The sequence below is a fragment of the Phycodurus eques genome, chromosome 19, assembly GCF_024500275.1.
Source record: "Phycodurus eques isolate BA_2022a chromosome 19, UOR_Pequ_1.1, whole genome shotgun sequence".
Lineage (NCBI taxonomy): Eukaryota > Metazoa > Chordata > Actinopteri > Syngnathiformes > Syngnathidae > Phycodurus > Phycodurus eques.
Genome location: NC_084543.1, coordinates 17,036,613 through 17,056,732, shown reverse-complemented (window position 1 = coordinate 17,056,732; position 20,120 = coordinate 17,036,613). Strand labels below are relative to the sequence as shown.

The 20,120-nt window shown below is 43.3% G+C and overlaps 1 protein-coding gene across 1 annotated transcript in view; it reads left to right on the top strand.

The window, feature by feature from the left end:
- The window catches only part of chrm3b (cholinergic receptor, muscarinic 3b), a 34,137-nt gene extending 14,791 nt beyond the window's left edge, over positions 1 to 19,346 (top strand). The window contains exons 3-6 of the mRNA XM_061706052.1: positions 5,925 to 6,103; positions 8,816 to 9,111; positions 17,139 to 17,815; positions 18,580 to 19,346. Of these exons, the coding sequence (XP_061562036.1) occupies positions 5,925 to 6,103; positions 8,816 to 9,111; positions 17,139 to 17,815; positions 18,580 to 19,064 (1,637 nt within the window). The 3' untranslated portion in view covers positions 19,065 to 19,346. The remainder of the gene's footprint in view (positions 1 to 5,924; positions 6,104 to 8,815; positions 9,112 to 17,138; positions 17,816 to 18,579) is intronic.
- The last annotated feature ends 774 nt before the right edge of the window (positions 19,347 to 20,120 follow it).

Genomic DNA, 20,120 nt, shown 5'->3' with positions numbered 1-20,120 from the left:
TTAACGATGCAAGATTGCACGGTGGACGACTGGTTAGAGCATCTGCCTCACAGTTCGGAGGACTGGGTTTCAATCCCCGCCTGTGTGGAGTTTGCATGTTCTCCCCGTGCCTGCGTGGGTTTTCTCCAGGCACTCCGGTTTTCTCCCACATCCCCAAAACATGCATGGTAGGTTAATTGACAACTCTAAATTGCCCATAGGTGTGAATGTGAGTGCGAATGGTTGTTTGTTTGTATGTGCCCTGCAATTGGCTGGCAACCATTACAGGGTGTACCCCGCCTCCTGCCCGATGATTGCTGGGCACGCCCGCGACCCGAGTGAGCGAAGCAGCTCAAAAAATGGATGGATGGATGATGCAAGATGTGCTTCTCAGAATTGCTGTTTGCACCCTCATTTTAAGAATGTTGCACAGGTTCTCAATAGGGTTGTGATCAGGAATTATGGTGACCACATTATGAGTTGTTCTCCCTTTGTACCATAGCAGCTAAAGCTTCATTTACATTTTTTGCTGGTTAGAAACTCCGCATATGATATGCAAAGTCTTGAGTGATGTCATAGATCTTTTTTTAAATTTTGAATTGTACAACATTTAGCATCTTGGAATTTCAAGGTTTCAGTGTACAGTAACAGTACAGTGGGGCAAAAAAAAGTATTTAGTCAGCCACCAATTGTGCTAGTTCTCTCACTTAAAAAGATGAGAAAGGCCTGTAATTTTCATCATAGGTATACCTCACCTATGAGAGACAAAGTGAGAAGGAAAAAAATCCAGAAAATCACATTGTCTGATTTTTAAAGAATGTATTAGCAAATTATGGTGGAAATAAGTATTTGGTCAATAACAAAAGTTCATCTCAATACTTTGTTTACACCCTTTGTGTCACAGAGCGTAGTAGGATGTGAATTGGATTGGACCCAAGAAGCAGACTGTGGCGGAGGGAGTAGATTTAGAATTGTTTATTGTAGGTTGGCTCAGGGTAATATCCAAGATGAGGTGGAAGACCGTCGCGACGAGGAGAGAGCAGGAAGCGGGAACCTAAGCAGGTGGGATAGTTTGGTGGCGTGGCTGGAGCGGTCAGCGAGACGGGGAAGGCACGGAAGGAACACTGGAGACGGGGAAGAACACAATCATGTGAGTACAGATGCGGATTGTAGATAATACTATCGTATCACAAAACTTGGGAGTATGAGGGTCGGCCGGTGAGTGACAAACAAGCATCAATACTCAGGTGAAGGCTGTATAACTTGACAGGCTTTCAATGCAGGCAGTAATCAGTCCTGCTTGAAGACAGGTGCGTTGCACAGGTGATACTGATTGCTAAGGAGACAGAGGGGGAGAGGATGAGACAAGGCACATGTGTCATGAACGGAACAGAGTATAGGACCAAAAAATGCATTACTCCAAAACAAATGGACAGTTTAAAAAAAGAGAGGTTTAATATACGGGCATAGGTCGGTACACAGGCAGGCAATCCAAAAAAGGAAACAGTATCCAAAAACATGAGGCAAGAATACGAGGTCGATAATCGGAACAGGATCAAGTCTTACTGTGAGTCTGTGACGTGGAAACAAGGAATGCTGGAACGTGACGGCAAGGTACAATGAACTGGCAACGAGAAAGAATGAGACACGAGGTTAAATGCATGGGGTAATTAGGGTGAACGAGGAACAGGTGGTGAAGATACTCTCAGGAGCAGGTGTGTGTGAAACAGGGGGAAGACAAAAACCGGAACACACACCCATGACAACATGGCGCCACCCAAGCTCCAAAAGAGGAACTGCAGGGTATGGATCATGACAGTAGCCCCCTCTCAATGGATGCCTCCAGGCGTCCTACCAGGCTTCCCAGGGTGAGTGGCATAGAAGTCCCTAAGTCATCCAAAATTAGCTTACGTGAAATCTCCTCCGAACCATAACCCTCCCAGTCCACGAGGAACTGAAACCCCCTTCCACGGGGCCGTACATCCAGGATGCGTGATACAGAGAAGGCAGGATGGTTGTTGATGACACGGTGGGTTTGGGTACGGCTGGAGGGAGACAGGCTTGAGCAGAGTCACAACGTGTGAGAGACTGGGGCAGCTTCAACTGTACAGAGGTGGGTTTGATGACTTTGGTGACCAGCAAAGGTCCAATGAAGCGCGGCGTGAGATTACGTGACTCGGTTTGGAGAGGGAGGGCCCGAGAGGAGAGCCACACCATCTGACCTACCTTTTATACAGGTATAGGGGAGTGATGGAGATCCACCAGCCGCTTATTCTTCTCCGTCAACCGAGTTGAAGCAGCCCTAAAATCCTTCCACACAGACCGGACCAGTTGGAGATGCTCCTTCACCGTGGGAACCGCCACTGTATGCTCCTGGTCCTTAAACAAAGGAGGCTGGAAACCATAATAATGCCATGAAAGGGGACGTACCTGTGGAAAAGCTGGTGAGGGAGTTGTGGGCATATTCAAGCCACGGGAGGAAGGTGCACCTGGAGGCAGGATGGCAAGCAGTGACGCAGCGAAGAGCGGATTCCAGGTTTTGATTTGCCTTCTCCATCTGGCCAATGGTTTGGGGGTGGTAGGCGGAAGACAAACTGGCTGCCGCACCCACTGCTTTACAGAACTCTTTTCAGACCTGGGATTAGAACTGAGGACCCCGGTCCGATACAATGTCAACATGATGTACCAAATGGTATATCATGGATACCATGAAGTCTGAACACGTGGAGGACAATCAACCCCCAGCTGGGGGTTGATGTGAAGCCTTACCTCGGGCAAAGACCAAGTAGGCTAGGACAAACACACGGGTGTCCACGGCTAGACTGGGCCACCAGAAGTGTTCCTGGATAAAATGGATGGTACGGGTGGTGCCGGGATGACAGGTGAGCTTGGAGTTGTGGGCCCACTGAAGGATGTCAGAGTGTGCGGAATCGCGTACGAACAGTCGGTTGGGAGGTCCGGTCTTGGGATCTGAGTGTGTCTTCTGAGCCTCTTTAACCACCTGTTCGATTTTCCAAGTGGCTGGTCCCACGAAGCATGAGGAAGAGAGGATGTATTCTGGTTCAGTTGGACTAGAAGGGGGTGCAAACATACGGGAGAGGGCATCAGGCTTGCCATTGCGTGAACCAGGGTAGAAGGAGAGGCAGAAATTGAACCGGCACAGCGACCTTGCCGGCAATTAAGCTGCTTGGCAGAATGGAGATAGGCTAGGTTTTTGTGGTGATTCCATTTAATAAAGGGTGTAACGGTCCCCTCCAGACAGTGCCTCCACCCCTCCAGGGCCCAAACGATGACTAGCAACGGGAGAAAAAGGCACAGGGATGAAGTTTTTGGGAAACTGGGTCCCGCTCGGAGAGGACAGCTCCCGCTCCCGTGTCAGAGGTGACAACCTCCACCATGAACTGGAGGGAGGGGTTAGGGTGTTGCAGGATGGGAGCTCTGGTGAACAGTTCTTTGAGGTGTTTGAATGCTTGCGATGCGGCAGGGGTCAAATGGAAAGGTAAGCTGGTGCAGGTGAGACTGGTGAGAGGTACAGCAACCAGAAGTTGACAAAACCCAGGAAACATTGAAGCTCTTTGCGGGTGGAGGGAATGGGCCAGTTGACGACTGCTTGGATCTTTGCTGGGTCTGGTTGTAACTGTCGTTTTGCGATGATCTAGCTCAAGAAGTGAACGGAGGAGATATGGAATTTGCATTTTTCAGGTTTCACAAAAAGACGGTTCTCAAGAAGGCGTTGGAGGACTTGACGGACATGCTGGCGATGTTCTTCGGGAGAGTGGGAGTAGATGAGTATGTCGTCAAGCTAGACGAAAATGAACCGGTTCAGCATGTCGCAGAGGACGTCATTGAAAAACAGCAGATGCGTTGGTTAATCCAAACGGCATGACCAGATACTCAACGTGTCCAAGGGGGGTATAGAAAGCCGTTTTCCAATTGTCCCCTTCTCTGATGCGGATGAGATGGTATGCTTTGCGTAAATCCAATTTTGTGAATATCTGGGAGGGGTTCAAAGGGGGGTCAATAAGGGGCAGTGGAGCTTTGTTTTTTACAGTGATGTTGTTGAGGCGGCGGCACGGTGGACACCTGGTAAGAGCATCAGCCTCAAAGTTCTGAGGCGAGGGGTTCGTTCCCCAGCCCCGCCTGTGTGGAGTTTGCATCTTCTCCCCGTGCCTGCGTGGGTTTTCTTCGGGCACTCCGGTTTCCTCCCACATCTCAAAAACATGCATTAATTGGAGACTCTAAATTGCCCGTAGGTGTGACTGTGAGTGCAAATGGTTGTTTGTTTGTATGTGCCCTGGCTGGCAACCAGTTCAGGGTGTACCAGTGCTGCTTGAAGACAGGTACGCTCCACAGGTGATGCTTATTGCTCGGGAGACAGAGGGTGAGAGAGAGAGACAAGGCACACGGTGCCACCCAAGCTCCAATAGAGAAACTGCAGGGCATGACACTTTGTTGGCAATGACGGAGGTCAAATATTTTCAGATTTTTAAGTGGGAGAACTTGCAGAATTGGTGGCTGACTAAATACTTTTCTTCCCCATTGCATCTCCCATAACCTGTTTAAAAGAGCGCTATTCTTAGATTTTCCAATAAGATGTAACACACAATAAGCATTTGATGTCTTACTTCATAACAATTAACTCACGTTTTCAGCAGGTCTATCTAGAAATTCTTCAATCATGGACCTGCTTGCGGAGCTAAGCATCCCATCTAGCTATTTGTTCATACTTGTTATACATTATATTATTGTCCTTTATTATTCTGCTGATGTTTTTCTTTCAGAAAGAATGTATCCCACATTGGTTAACCTATCCCCAAAAATGAAGTGTAAAAATGTATTTATTTATTTGCTAATTCCATGTGGGGCGGCACAGTAGACGACTGGTTAGAGCGTCAGCCTCACAGTTCTGAGGACCGGGGTCCCGGCCCCGCCTGTGTGGAGTTTGCATGTTCTCCCCGTGCCTGCGTGGGTTTTCTCCGGGCACTCCGGTTTCCTCCCGCATCCCAAAAAACATGCCTTAATTGGAGACTCTAAATTGCCCGTAGGTGTGAATGTGAATGTGAGTGCAAATGGTTGTTTGTTTGTATGTGCCCTGCGATTGGCTGGCAACCAGTTCGGGGTGTACCCCGCCTCCTGCCCAATGATAGCTGAGATCGGCTCCAGCACGCCTGCGACCCACGTGAGGATAAGCGGTACGGAAAATGAATGCATGAATGATGTATTTCTGATATCCTTTGTCACCAACTTGCAATAAAACTTTCATAAATGCGGTTTACAGACAATAGGTAGCAGACCCATTTAAATGTTTAAATTTTTCTAGTTATGCTTCAAATCCATCATCGCTATATCTTAGGCAAGAGGCTAAATGCCATAGAGTAAGCTCCTATTCTAATTATCTTCAACTGCAAGAAAAACTGCAATTTAAAATCAAGTAATGACTCCAACACACCACTTTTCTTTAGAACTGTCCTCTGAACAGTTTTTAGAAGTAAACCCATAGCACAATCTTTATCTGATGTTTCTATGTGCTGATGGTCATTTAATAGCCAACAATTTGGATTTGTGTGGAGGAAAACATTCATCCATCCATTATATGTACCGCTGATACTCATTAGGGTTCACAGGCCTATCCCGGCTATCCATGGGCGAGAGACAGGGTACACCCTGAACTGGTCGTCAGCCAATCGCAGGGCACATATGTATAAACAAAAACACATTCGCAGTCACATTCACACCTACGGGCAATTTAGTGTTTCTTCAATCAACCTACCTATGTGGGAGGAAAGAACAGGAAGAACATGCAAATTCCACATAGGCAGGGCCGGGATTTAAAACCCGGTCCTCAGAACTGTGATGCAGATGTGCTAACCAGTCGCCTGGAGGAAAACAGTTTTCATAAATGTCACTTCATACTGATTCTTTCAAACAATTTCTTTCCATTTTAGATGGCTCTCACCAGGAAGTTGCCATATTGTCTGGCAGCGTTGGTGGGTGGAGTACCCATCAGTTCAATAGCAGTCATGCTATTTGGCATGGGGAAAACTTCACTGAATCACCAGAAAATAGGACAATTACCCAGCCAGCAATGGACTTTGACCCATTAGGAGGACATACAGTCTTGCAGGTAACAATCAGATCAATCAAGCGAAGCATGAAGAATCCTGATATGATCCAATACTATCTCTGGGGTGCCTTTTGTAAAGCAGCTCATGCTGAAAATAACGGCAACATTTTGTCACATTTATCTTCAAACAGTGTTTAAAAAACTGCGGTGAATTTTTAAGATTCACTTTTCTGCACATTTAGAACAATATTTGTCAACCGTATAGATAAATCCAAATATGAAATGTCAACCCTACTGTAAATTTTGAATCTAAATGTTGAATATACAGTGGGTACGGAAGGTTTTCAGACCCCTTTAAATTTTTCAGTCTTTGTTATATTGCAGCCATTTGTTAAAATCATTTAAGTTAATTTTTTCCCCTCATTAATGTACACACAGCACCCCATATTGACAGAAAAAAATGGAATTGTTGAAATTTCTGCTGATTTATTAAAAAAGGAAAACTGAACAATCACATATATATATACATATATATATATATATATATATATATATATATATATATATATATATATATATATATATATATATATATATACACACACATATATGTATATATGTACATGTATAAATGTAATATATATAAATATATATATATATACATATATGTATATGTACATGTATAAATGTAAATCTTTAAAATACATTTTAAATGTATATATATATAAATAAATCCAAACAATCACCGTAGCAGCATCGCTCTGTAATGGCTGACAGTCGAGTGCACCAAGCGGCCGCTTCTCCCTCCAGGAAGTTTTCTTTTTCATGCATAAAAGGCACTCAAAAATTCACACCAGTTTTTTAAAACCGTTCCAGGCTAAATGTGATTAATATGGTGTTATTTTTCAGCGTGAGCTGCTTTACAAATGGCACAATATGCTTTTATGTACAAGTTGATTTGTGGTTTTCATGTGTCTTTATAAAATAAATCTTTACCTTTTACATATTTGATTATTATTTGTTGTCAGGGTCGAACTGAACTACACTGTGTTCCAAATTATTAGGCAGCTTTTGTTCATTTTCTAGTCAAAGCGATTCATACAGAATAGATTTTTTTTTTAGTCATCAACAATTACATTAGGTTCTGCAATAGCCTGCAGTTTTAGTTTTTTGTTTTAATGAAAACTACCGTTAATGAAAAAAAAAAAAAAATGTTATGAAGTATATAAAAAAATATGTTCCAAATTATTAGACGCAATTGTTTTCAAAAAGCAAATAAATAGGTTGTTGTTGTTTGTGTCTGAGTAGCGATAGCTGACTCTGGGCAAGAGGCAAGGTACACCCTGAACTGGTTGCCAGCCAATTGCAGGGCACACATGAACAAACAACCATTCAGCACTCACATTCATACCTATGGGCAATTTAGAGTCTACCATGATGTTTTGGGGATGTGGGAGGAAACCGGAGTACCCAAAGAAAACCCATGCATGCACGAAGCGAACATGCAAACTCCACACAGGCAAGGCTGGATTTGAACCTGTGTCCTCAGAACCATGAAGCAGATGTGTTAATCAGTCGCTCACCGTGCCGCCCCCCTTCTGTCCCTTCAATTCTAATTTTTGCAGCGTAGGAAGGTGTGTTGTTTTACATTAGAATTATACTCTGGAAGGCACAATTCTTTTTTTTTTTTATATATACCCCAAATGGCTAGCAAGAAATTCCACATACTTTGCTAAGGTCGTTTTGACGAGAGCCTTCCATCTCACTCATTATTCCATCCCAAAATATTACTCCAGCACCTCCTTGCTAACGCCACAACTTTGCTGGGACATGGTAGCTTTACAGAACTCCACTTAATTCCCCAATTCCTGTGTGGAGTTTGCATTTACAGTACTAGCCATATTTGTCTGGGTTTTCTCCGGGCACTGCAGCTTCCTCCCACATTCCCAAAACATGCATGCTTGGTTTAATGAAGACTCGAAATTGCCCTTATGTGTAAATGTGAGTGTGAATGTTTGTTAGTCGATATTTGACTTGCGTTTGGCTGGCGACCAGTTCAGCATGTACCTCTCATGCAAACTCAGCTGCATTGAGATGTTTTTTTTGGGACTCCTGAGAGACCAGCAGCTTTAAATATCTGGTTGGTACTAACCAGTGGCTTTTTTCCAGCTGCTCTCTTAACATGATGGATTTGTCTGAAAGAAACTTTCCTTTATACACTATTATCCAAACAAACCTGTTTGCTCTTTGAATGACGCACAAATAATAGAATATTACAATGATTTTCTTTTTAAATCTCCAGTCTTTCATTCCTTTCACAATTAAGGCAATAGATTATTGAACAGTTTTTGTTTGCAGAAAGAGCCTTCTTTTTACTCATCCTGCGTGGAAACTGTGACTTTCTTCATATTGTGGAAAAACCTACTTCGGTAACATCCCTTTAATTGGGCTTAGCAGGGAAGCTAAGCTAATTATAAGCTAAGCTAATTATAAAACTTGAAATTCAGATCTAAAAGAGAAACAATGTACAAAAACCTCCACGGAAAAGTTAAAACACAAATGTTTATTTAACATATATCCTACATGCATAATAATTTGGAACAGAGTACAGTCAAAAGATCTTTTTTTAATACTTTTATGTTTTATATTTTTATGTACCTATTTCTATATATACTACACCTTACTCCTCACTGAGAGAAAAATTAGCACATTAAAGTATACATGATGTAACCATTGTGCTCTTTTTCTCCTCTTATTCTTTTCCATCTTCAGGTTGTAGTAATTGTCTTCCTCACTGGGTCACTTTCACTTGTTACTATTCTTGGGAACATCTTAGTTCTGTTGTCCTTCAAGATCAATAAGACGCTGAAGACTGTGAACAACTACTACTTGCTGAGCTTGGCGTTCGCTGACCTGACCATTGGCACACTATCAATGAACTTGTATACCACCTACATCATCATGGATCAATGGGCTCTGGGCCCGGTGATCTGTGACTTGTGGCTTGCAATTGACTATGTAGCCAGCAATGCTTCAGTCATGAACCTCCTTGTCATTAGCTTTGACAGGTAACCCAATGTTTTTCTTATGTTCCACCTACTTTATGATTAAGCAGAGAGCACAGTGCACCAGACAGCCCCAATAACTAACAATTTACAATCCATCCATCCATCCATCCATTTTCTGAGCCACTTCTCCTCACGAGGGTCGTGTGGGCATGCTGGAGCCTATCCCAGCTGTCATCGAGCAGGAGGCGGGGTACACCCTGAACTGGTTGCCAGCCAATCGTAGATATACAATCCATTATTTTTAACTTATAACAGTTTTTCTCAGTCGTTTTGGTACATTTTTTGAATCATCCTCGACATTTGCAAAACCGTAAGTCTACAGTAAATTTCTGAAAACTTCTTCTTTTCCTTTTGACCTATCCCGTTAGGGGTCGCCATAGCATGTCATCATTTTCCATGTGAGCCTATCTCCTGCATCCTATTCTCGAACACCAACTGCCCTCATGTCTTCCCTCACGACATCCATCAACCTTCTCTTTGGTCTTCCTCTAGCTCTCTTGCCTGGCAGCTCCATCCTCATCATCCTTCTACCAATATATTAACTCTATCTCCTCTGGATGTGTCTCAACCATCGATGTCTGCTCTCTCTAACTTGGTCTCCAAAACATCTAACCTTGGCTGTCCCTCTGATGAGCTCAATTATAAGCCTATCCAACCTGATCACACCGAGAGAGAACCTCAACAACTTCATTTCCGCCACCTCCAGCTCTGCTTCCTGTTGTCTCTTCAGTGCCACTGTCTCTAATCCGTACATCATGGCTGGCCTCACCACTGTCATAAACTCTGCCCTTCATCCTTGCAGAGACTCTTCTGTCACATAACACACCTGACACCTTCCTCCACCCGTTCCAACCTGGACCTGTTTCTTCCCTTCCTGACCACACTTACCATTGCTCTGGACGGTTGACCCCAGGTATTTAAAGTCCTCCACCCTTGCTATCTCTTCACCCTGTAGCCTCACTCTTCCCCAACCACCCCTCTCAATCATGCACATATATTCTGTCTTACTTCGGCTAATTTTCATGCCTCTGCTTTCCAGTGCATGCCTCCATCTTTCTCACTGTTCCTCCACCTCCTCCCTGCTTTCACTGCAGATCACAATGTCATCTGCAAACATCATGGTCCACGGGGATTAAAGTCTAACCTCATCTGTCAGCCTATCCATCACCACTGCAAACAGGAAGGGGCTCAGGGCTGATCCCTGATGCAGTCCCACCTCCACCTTAAATTCCTCTGTCACTGCTGCAGCACACCTCACCACTGTTCTGCTGCCCTCGTACATGTCCTGTATTATTGCAACATAATTCTCTGCCACTCCAGACCTCCGCATGCAGTACCACAGTTTGTCTCTGGGTACTCTGTCATAGGCGTTCTCTAGCTCCACAAAGACACAATTTAGCTCCTTCTGACCTTCTCTGTACTTTTCCATCAACATCCTCAAGGCATATAATGCATCTGCGGTACTCTTTCTAGGCATGAAACCATTCTGTTGCTTGAGAATACTCACTTCTGTCCTGAGTCTAGCCTCCACTTCATAAGCCCATAACTTCATTGTGTTGCTCATCAACTTTATTCCTCTATAGTTCCCACAGCTCTACACATCACCCTTGTTCTTAAAAATGGGGACCAGCACACTTTTCCTCCATTCCTCAGGCATCTTATCATCTTGTTATGCTAGAATTCTGTTGAACAAGCTGGTCAAAAACTCCAAAGCCACCTCTCCGAGATGCTTCCATACCTCCACAGGAATGTCATCAGGACCAACTGCCTTTCCATTTTTCATCCTCTTTAATGCCTTTCTAACTTCCCCCTTACTAATCATTCGCACGTCCAGGTCCACCACACTTGCCTCTTCTACTCTTCCTTCGCTCTCATTTTCCTCATTCATCAACTCCTCAAAGTATTCTTTCCATCTGTCCAGCACACTACTGGCACCAGTCAACAGATTCCCATCTCTATCCTTAATCACCCTAACCTGCTGCACATCCTTCCCATCTCTAGCCCTCTGTCTGGCCAACCTGTAGAGATCGTTTTCTCCTTCTTTAGTGTCCAACATGGCATACATGTCATCATGTCTCTTGTTTGGCCTTTGCCACCTCTACCTTTGCCGTACATTGCATCTCAATGTATTCCTTTCTCCTCTCCTTGGCCCTCTCAGTGTCCCACTTCTTCTTAGCAAACCTCTTTCCTTGTATATTTTCCTGTACTGTGAGGTTCCACCACCAAGTCTTCTTCTCTCTTTTTCTGCCAGAAGATACACCTAGTACTCTCCTACCTTTTTCTCTGATCACCTTGGCTGTTGTGGTCCAGTCTTCTGGAAGCTCCTCCTGTCCACGAGAGCCTGTCTCAACTCTTCTTGAAAAGCCGGACAACAGTCTTCCTGTCTCAGCTTCCACCACATGGTTCTCTGCTCTGCCTTTGTCTTCTTAATCTTCCTCCCCACCACCAAAGTCATCTTACACACCACCATCTTATGCTGTCTAGCCACACTCTCCCTCCCCTACCACTACCTTACAGTCGGTAACCTCCTTCAGATTACATCGTCTGCACAATTTATCTTTCACCTCTGGGTCTGTTTGGCAAAGTTTTAAGCCGGATGCCCTTCCTGACGCAACCGTCTGCATTTATCCGGGCTTGGCCTACTGTTTGCACTGGCTCGTGCCTCCGATAGGGCAGCATTAGTCAGTTTCTCAAAACAATTTGTATGTCACGAGGGGGGGTTTTGAAGGCGAGGAAGGCAAGGCAAAAACGTGGAGGACCCAAGTGCAGGGAAGTAGGGAGGCAAGGCAGGAGTGCGGGAGTCTCAAAAAGTAATATTTCATTCCCAAAAAAAGGGCAAACAAGGAACATGGATAAAGCAAATTAAACAAAGTCCCACAACAGATAACCAAAGTAACAAAGAAACACTTGAATAAACCTAAAACTGAAAACAAAACATGACTGGTAACTAAGACTTGGCACAGACAGAGACAATGACACCTGACGATGACATACTACAATGACAATGAACCAACAAGACCTGAAAGAAACCAGTGAACTAAATACAAACAGATTGACGAGAAAACGAGGAACACCTGGACAAGACACGAGTGGCTGGAGAGAGCTGATTGGTCGACACAAGGTAGAAGGTTGATGAGAACAGGTGGACATAATAACTAAATGAGCACACGGCAAAAATGGAAAACCTGGAACAAAACTAAACACAACCCAAACTAAAACACAGACCATTGTACAAATAGCAAAACACCATGGATCACCTGGAAACGCCAGTCCCTTAATGAAAACCCTGAGTTCATCTCTCAAAAGTAAATAACTGTGTGAATGACCATGACAGTACCATCAGAATGAAAGTCCTTGGGCTTTATTTTCGTAGACAGTGCATCTTCAGCGGGGGCGCAAATGCCGGCATATCCTGATTTTCGTGAATGCGCATGCTCGGTGCATGTGTTTGCTAACTTGGCAGACTGGTCTGCACCAAGCTGAGCATGCAGGAAGGGTATGTCCTTGGATTTGCGCCTGGTGTAGTGAACGTTTGGTGGCAGCCGCGACTGCTGCGACTGATCAGCTGCGACAACTCACGCAACACAGGAGACCAAAATATTGCTTGCACTCTCAGCAGAAAGTAGTGGAGACATCTCCACAATGTCTCTTCAGTCTCCTTGGCCTCCAGCAGGTCTCAGAGAGCTCACAGAGACCTTGCAACGATGTCTCCCCAGTCATAGGGAGAATTAGTCGCCGCGAATTCTCTAAGTCCTGCTGGAGATGGCAAAAGTCTCCAAAAGGTCTCAGATGAAATTGATATATATATATTCTACTTCACCGCAACTCCCTGACAACCTGACCCCATGAATGATCACCCCATTGACAAAATGGATAGATTGTGACTGCACTAGTCGATCCAAAATTTTTAACCCCCTGCCGACCCGCACTGCATATCACAAAGAAAAAAACAATCTCCTTAGGGAAAAGGTGCTGTAGGAATTACATTGCAATCTTCTTATCACTAACAATATTTGTCCTCAGTCTGTTCCGCTTTTGTTTTGTTCCCAACTCCTTCGCTACGCAGCCTCACAACTCTGCCTCTTCTTTTTGTCTTTGGCTGTTGACCCGTCCAATTTGTGGTCTGGTTATATACAGTATATATACTTGTCACTTGATGGTTCATGAAATGGTCCTGTTAGCTATTTCAGAAAACTGATTGATCATTGGTTTATCTCATGCTTCACACAGTATTTCTCTTTGTTACAAAACTCAAAATTCACCTGGGAAAAATGTCTGGTGGAAAGTCAATCCCTTCATCCATCCATCCATCTTCTGCTTATCCAGGGTCAGATCACGAGGGCAGCAGCTTAAGCAGGCAAACCCAGACTTCCCTCTCTGCAGCCACTTCACTCAGCTCATACGGGGGGATCTCAAGGCATTGCCAGGCCAGCAAGGAGACATAGTCTCTCCAGCGTTTCCTCCTCCCAGTGGGATGTGCCTGAAACACTTCACCAGGGAGGCGTCCAGGTGGCATCCTAACCAGATGCCCGAGCCACTTCATCTGGCTGGTCTTGATGTGGAGGAGGAGCAGCTTTTCATTCAATCTCTAAGAGAGAGCCCTTATATTGAGTTGAAACTCCTTCTGGCAGGGGGACCAGCATCTTCCCCAATATTGGAGCCAACTTACCACCAAGTGTTGATCAGTTGACAGCTCCACACCCCTCTTCACTCAAGTGTCCATCATTGAACTGCGGCCTAGGGTCTCCTGGTGCCAAGTGCACATGTGGCCACCCTTTGGTCTGAATACAGTGTTCATTTTAAACAAACCATGACAAGCAGAGAAGTCCAATAATAGACCACCATGATGGGGGGGGGGGTCCTCTCAATCACGCCCTTCCAGGTCTCACTGTCATTGCCCACGTGAGCATTGAAGTCCCCAGCAGACAAAAGGAGTCCCCAGTGGTAGTGCTCTCCAGCACCTCCTCCAAGGACTCCAAAAAGGGTGGGTACTCTGAACTGCTGTTTGGTGCATAGGCACAAACAACAGTCAGGACCCCTCCCATCCGAAGGCGGTGTGAGGCTACCTTCTTGTCCACCAGGGTGAACCCCAACATGCTGCTTGGCGCCTCTCACCATGGGCAACTCCAGAGTGGAAGAATCAGAAATAGAATCAGAATTATCTTTATTTGCCAAGTATGTCAAAATTTCACAATGAATTTGTCTTGGGCAGTTGGAGTACGACAACAGACAGCCATCTGACAGAAAATACTTTTGAGACATAATATCACAGTACGGAGAGTCCCTGAGCAATAAAAGGTTACCAGTAAGGAGGTAATACCGAAATTATATATATTTTTTGGAACATTTTTGCAAATGTTGCAGAGTCCTCTAGCAGTTTGAAATGACTCATGGAGCAATAGTCTGGTACAGTGACCATTGTGCAAATGGCGCAGACTTCAAGAAATTTAAGAAGTTTAAAGTAACTAGGAGTGCGATAATCCGGAATAGTGTCAATTGTGCAAATGGTGGAGATACTTCTCAAGCACACGAGTGGCCAGTATTGGTAACAGATATAGTATTGGTTTACAGATATGTAAATAGTGCACAGTGGCGAGACTACGACAGTGAGTGCACGAATAATGTGCAATTGGCCCAACAGAATAATGTGCAATTGGCCCAACAGAGATGTGACAACAATCTCGTGCAATTGGCCCAACAGAGATGTGACAACAATCTCAAGACGAAGTTGGCAGCATGTACAATGGAATTGTACATTAACTGTTTAAGAAGTTAATGGCAAGAGGGAAGAAGTTGTTGGAATGTCTTCTAGTTTTAGATTGCATGGTTCAATCACACCTACCTGAGGGAAGGAGCTGGAAGAGGTGATGACCAGGATGTGGAGGGTCCAAGAGGATTTTGCATGCTCTTGTCTTAGTTCTGGCAGTGTGCAAGTCCTAGGTAGGTAGGGGAGTACCGACAATTTTTTCAGCAGTTTTGATTGTCCGTTGTAGTCGGAGTTTATCCTTTTTTGTGGCAGCACCTAACCAGACTGTGATGGATGAACACGCGACTGATTCGATGACTGCTGTACAGAACTGCCTCAACAGCTCCTGTGGCAGGCCATGCTCCCTCAGAAGCCACAGAAAGTACATCCTCTGCTGGGCCTTTTTGAGGATGGAGTTGATGTTGACCTCCCATTCAGGTCCTGAGAGATTGTAATTCCCAAGAACTTGAAGGTCTCAACGGTTGACACAGGGCAGTTGGGCAGCGTTAGGGGCAGCTATGGTGAACGATGCCTCCTGAAGTCCACGATCATCTCTACAGTCTTGAGCGTGTTCAGCTCCAGGTTGTGTCGGCAGCACCACACCTCCAGCCTCTCCACTTCCAGTCGATACGCAGACTCCTCTTTGATGAGGCCGATGACTGTGGTGTCGTCTGCAAACTTCAAAGAGCAATGCAGAGAGGGTACATCCTTGGGGCGCCCCAGTGCTGGTGGTGCGTGTAGATGAGGTAGTGTGCCCCAGCCTCACCTGCTGTGTCTTGCCCCTCAGGAACCTGTAAATTCACTGGCAGATGGCAGGGGAGACGCTGAGCTGGAGAAGCTTGGAGGATAGGAGTTCGGGGATGATGGTGTTGAACGCAGAGCTGAAGTCCACAAACAGGATCTTGGCATAGGTCCCCGCGCTGTCAACCATCTTGTTCAACAGACTCATGCGATGAACTAATGCCTAAATGTTGTGGGGGATGACACAATTCATCCATCCATCCATTTTCCGTACCTCTTATCCTCACTAGGGTCGTGGGCATGCTGGAGCCTATCCCAGCTATCTTTGGGTGAGAGGCGGGGTACATCCTCAAGTGGTCGCCAGTTCACCAAAGCATTTGTAACTTGTTAAAAAAATGTAGAAGCTGTGTTATTTTTCTGTACACAACTGACACAATGTTGTGACGTAGTTTTGAGACTTTCAATTCTGATCTTAGAAATGTACCAAAGCGACTGGAAAGAGTAATATTGATATCTAATTTTTTAAAAACTCGTTTATGGTGAATACCATAGTCCAGAACTATGAAAGTAGACAAGATACCGGATCTCATTTAAATAATGCCGTGATATCATTCTACTAAAGTGATCACTGGAATCATTTAAAATAACTGGAAACTGAACAAAGAAAAGCCAGTTATTCTGTGTGTGAATGAGATGACTTGGTATTGTATTGGTAAAAAATAAAGCTAAACCATTAAGGGTCATCCCAATCAAACCATTGTGTCCCTAAAGATACAATCATGTTGATGTCAAGAGAGAATGAATGTTGGACCATACTGAACTCTAAAATAACAGTTCTAACCCAGAGTTTGTTGTAAATCAAAACTAAAAATGTATCTAATCTATATATAAAGTTCATGGCAGAAAGAAAGAAAATATTCAAATAAGTTAAAGGTACATTATTTGTCAGAAATGTACAGAGATGATAGATAGGTAGATAGATAGATAGATAGATAGATAGATAGATAGATAGATAGATAGATAGATAGATAGATAGATAGATAGATAGATAGATAGATAGATAGATAGATAGATAGATAGATAGGCAGACAGACAGACAGATAGACAGACAGAGAGACAGATAGATAGATAGAGAAGAGAACCAGAAACTAGTCTCAAAATACCAATCCCTAATATTTTAACACAGGATAATTAATTTGAGTATCCACAATGGCTTTTATTTAATCCTCATGTCATGTTGTGGGTCAAATTGACCCATTTTAAAAGAAAGAAAGAAAAAAAAACATCAACAACCACAAAAAACTAATAGGTAGTGACTTAGTAAGTGTAATCAAATACAAATATTGGGTTCATCATGAAATATGTGGTGGTGGTTTTAATCGTTTCTGACAGTTTGTTAATGGGTCAAATTTACCAAGGAACATTATTGCTGTTCCTGAGAAATGAACATAGCAAGAGTGCTAAAATCTTTTTGTTGGGTAAATTTCTGAAATTGCTTCTAAACAGTGTCACCTTTTCTTACTTTTTTTTTCCCCTTTAGGTATTTCTCTGTGACCAGGCCTTTGACCTATCGTGCAAAGCGTACAACCAAGCGAGCCATGACTATGATTTGTTTAGCTTGGTCCATATCATTCATTCTTTGGGCCCCAGCCATCCTGTTCTGGCAATACATCGTTGGAGAGCGGACAGTGCCGCCTAATGAATGCTTCATCCAGTTTCTGTCTGAGCCCATTATTACATTCTGCACTGCTATAGCTGCGTTTTACTTGCCAGTTACTATAATGACAACCCTGTTTTGGAAGATCTATCAGGAGACAGAGAAACGTGTTAAGGATATGCAGGGTCTTAAGGGCTCTGGTGCAGGAAACAGCCAGACTCAAAATCACAGGAGTGGCAATGGTGTGACCAAGAGCAAAACGGAAAAACCAGACACAACTTCAACACAACAAATGAGTGCCACGAACGACAGGAGCGATGAGCAAAATCAACTGCCTTCAGACAACACAAATGACAACTCAAGTATTCCAAGAGGAATGGGAAGCAGAGGGATATGTGGAGTATTCCTCTTTCAGTTTTCATCACATTTATGCCAGGGTTTTAAAAGGGCTGAAACCACTGCCAGAGCAGAGCAGAGTTGCTGTGACAGTTTAAATAACAATGATCCTTCAGAGGAGGAAGAGGAAGTCAATGATGCAGACCAAATAAAACTTGCGACAGGTTGGATATAATAATCAATCAATTCCGATTCATGCCAATATGTCATTTTGGGGGGGGACTATTTACATGTAAATTTCAAGTGACACCAATTCCATATGACTATTTTACTGTTGATTAACTAGTTTACATTCATAGAGTCCATGAAACAACCTACATGCCAGTTGCCTAAATTGCAAGTAAATAAGTACACAAGTGTCAACAATGAGCAGTGACAACATGAGAGTTAACAATAATAAGTAAATAATGCTAATATTAACGTTACATACCATTTAGTTAGTCTCCAATCCATCGGTAAAAATAAGAGTAACCTTCAATATTATTTTTCGCAACACACCTCTAATGTACCATATTTCGACCATATATATTCCTCTCTTGGTTCGATGCAGTTTAGATTTACAGCAGGTGTTTTTGAATGTTTATTTGCATCGTTTGGACAATAAACGGATGTGTATGAATCACCATTGATTATGTCAAGCTTGCATTAATAGGATGTATACAGTTGGTTTCTTTACGCTGTGATGCATTAGCACATTTCCAGGAATCTATATCGAATTTTTATCCACATTTGTAAGAAAGTTGATTTTGATCTGAAGACATCTTTCATGCACTTTTTTTTTTCTCTTTACCATGATGCATATCCAAATTGTACCTCTTGAGAACAAAAAAAAAAAAAAAAAAATGGAATTGTGTCACTTGAACCGTGTATTTTAAATCCAGCATATGACACACTGTAATATTAATGATGTATCATTTGTCCTCTATAGATGGAAAGAAGACTAAAAGGGCAAAGGACAAGGACAGAAAATCATCAGGGTCAACCCATTCACTGCCTGCTGACACATCCCCTGGAAATATCTCCATAACAGATGCGGCCATGGCGAAGAAGTTTGCCTCGAAAGCCAAGACAGAGGCTAACAAGCGCAAGAATGACAAAAAGGCAAATGACAAGAAAGCAGCACGAACACTGAGTGCCATCCTTTTGGCCTTCATTACGACTTGGTTGCCATACAATATAATGGTCTTAGTTAACACCTTCTGCCAAGACTGTATCCCAGGAACGCTTTGGGCACTGGGCTACTGGTTGTGTTACGTGAATAGCACAGTCAACCCTATGTGCTACGCCCTGTGTAACAAGACTTTTCGAACAACGTTCAAAGATATCCTAATGTGCCAGTGGAATCAAAATAAAAGCAAGCTTCAATTTAATAAGAGGAATACTGCAGCTTGCCGAAAGAAAGATCAAATGTAGACCAGAAAGTATGATTCAAATATTACAATTTCGAAATTGTAGTTTGGCAAGACATGCTTACCCTACTAAAACAACAGACCTGTACTCCGATCCTCAGAAATTCCAATACTCTTCCCAAAGACAAAAGTATTCACAAACTAATTTGAGCTTTGTGAACAGATTTGTGACATCAGAATTAAGCACAGTGTTAAAGAATTAAGCACAGTGTTAACATAAATGCAGACCTACTTCTCCTAAGATTATGTTACATGCAGGGCCCCCCATTTGCTGGAACAGACGAATGCTAAGGGCACAGTGGCTTCGGGGGGGGGGGGGGGGGGGGGCGTCACAAAATTGGAAAAAAGGTTTAACATACTGTAAAACTATTAACTCTTCAAATGGAAATGCTGACATAGATTCAGATTTAAAGCAACGTCCAATTAATATTTCAACAAATGACAATATTTATGTATATATATTTTCTTTCGATTTTTATTCTTCTTAGGGCATGAAGAAAGACAACGTCTACTACAGTGGATTTCAAACGCCTAAGCACTTATCATAAACGAGTGCAGACAATAGAAGAATGTGCTAAATTTAGTTTTATGATAAACCTATTAACAACTATTTCTTTTTATGTTTTGAAACATATTGTAGCACGCTTTCACACATTTTAACATTGTAAGGGCCTATTTTTGTGTCCTGAATAATAATCATAAAAATAAACAGCGCTCAACCACGAAGCTTTCCACGAAGCTAACTCAGTGTTTCAAAACATCTTCAAAAGGTTTGTGAGGGTGCAGGACTGGAATTGCAGCAACAACGACCAACCTATGAACATCTGCATCATCGAACAGTCTGTTTCTCTGAATATTTATTTTCAAATCGACCTTTTTATATGCTAAATTCATCCGTCCTAGGCTGTATGAAAGCAAACAAAGCATCCAGGGCATAATGGCATACACTGTATGTTTGCATGCAGCATCACGGCATCGGTTTGCATTTTTGACTTGATGAGACGGGATCAGTGACTCCCTGTGCTGAATCTGCCGAGAAAAATCTGCATGTTTTTCCCTC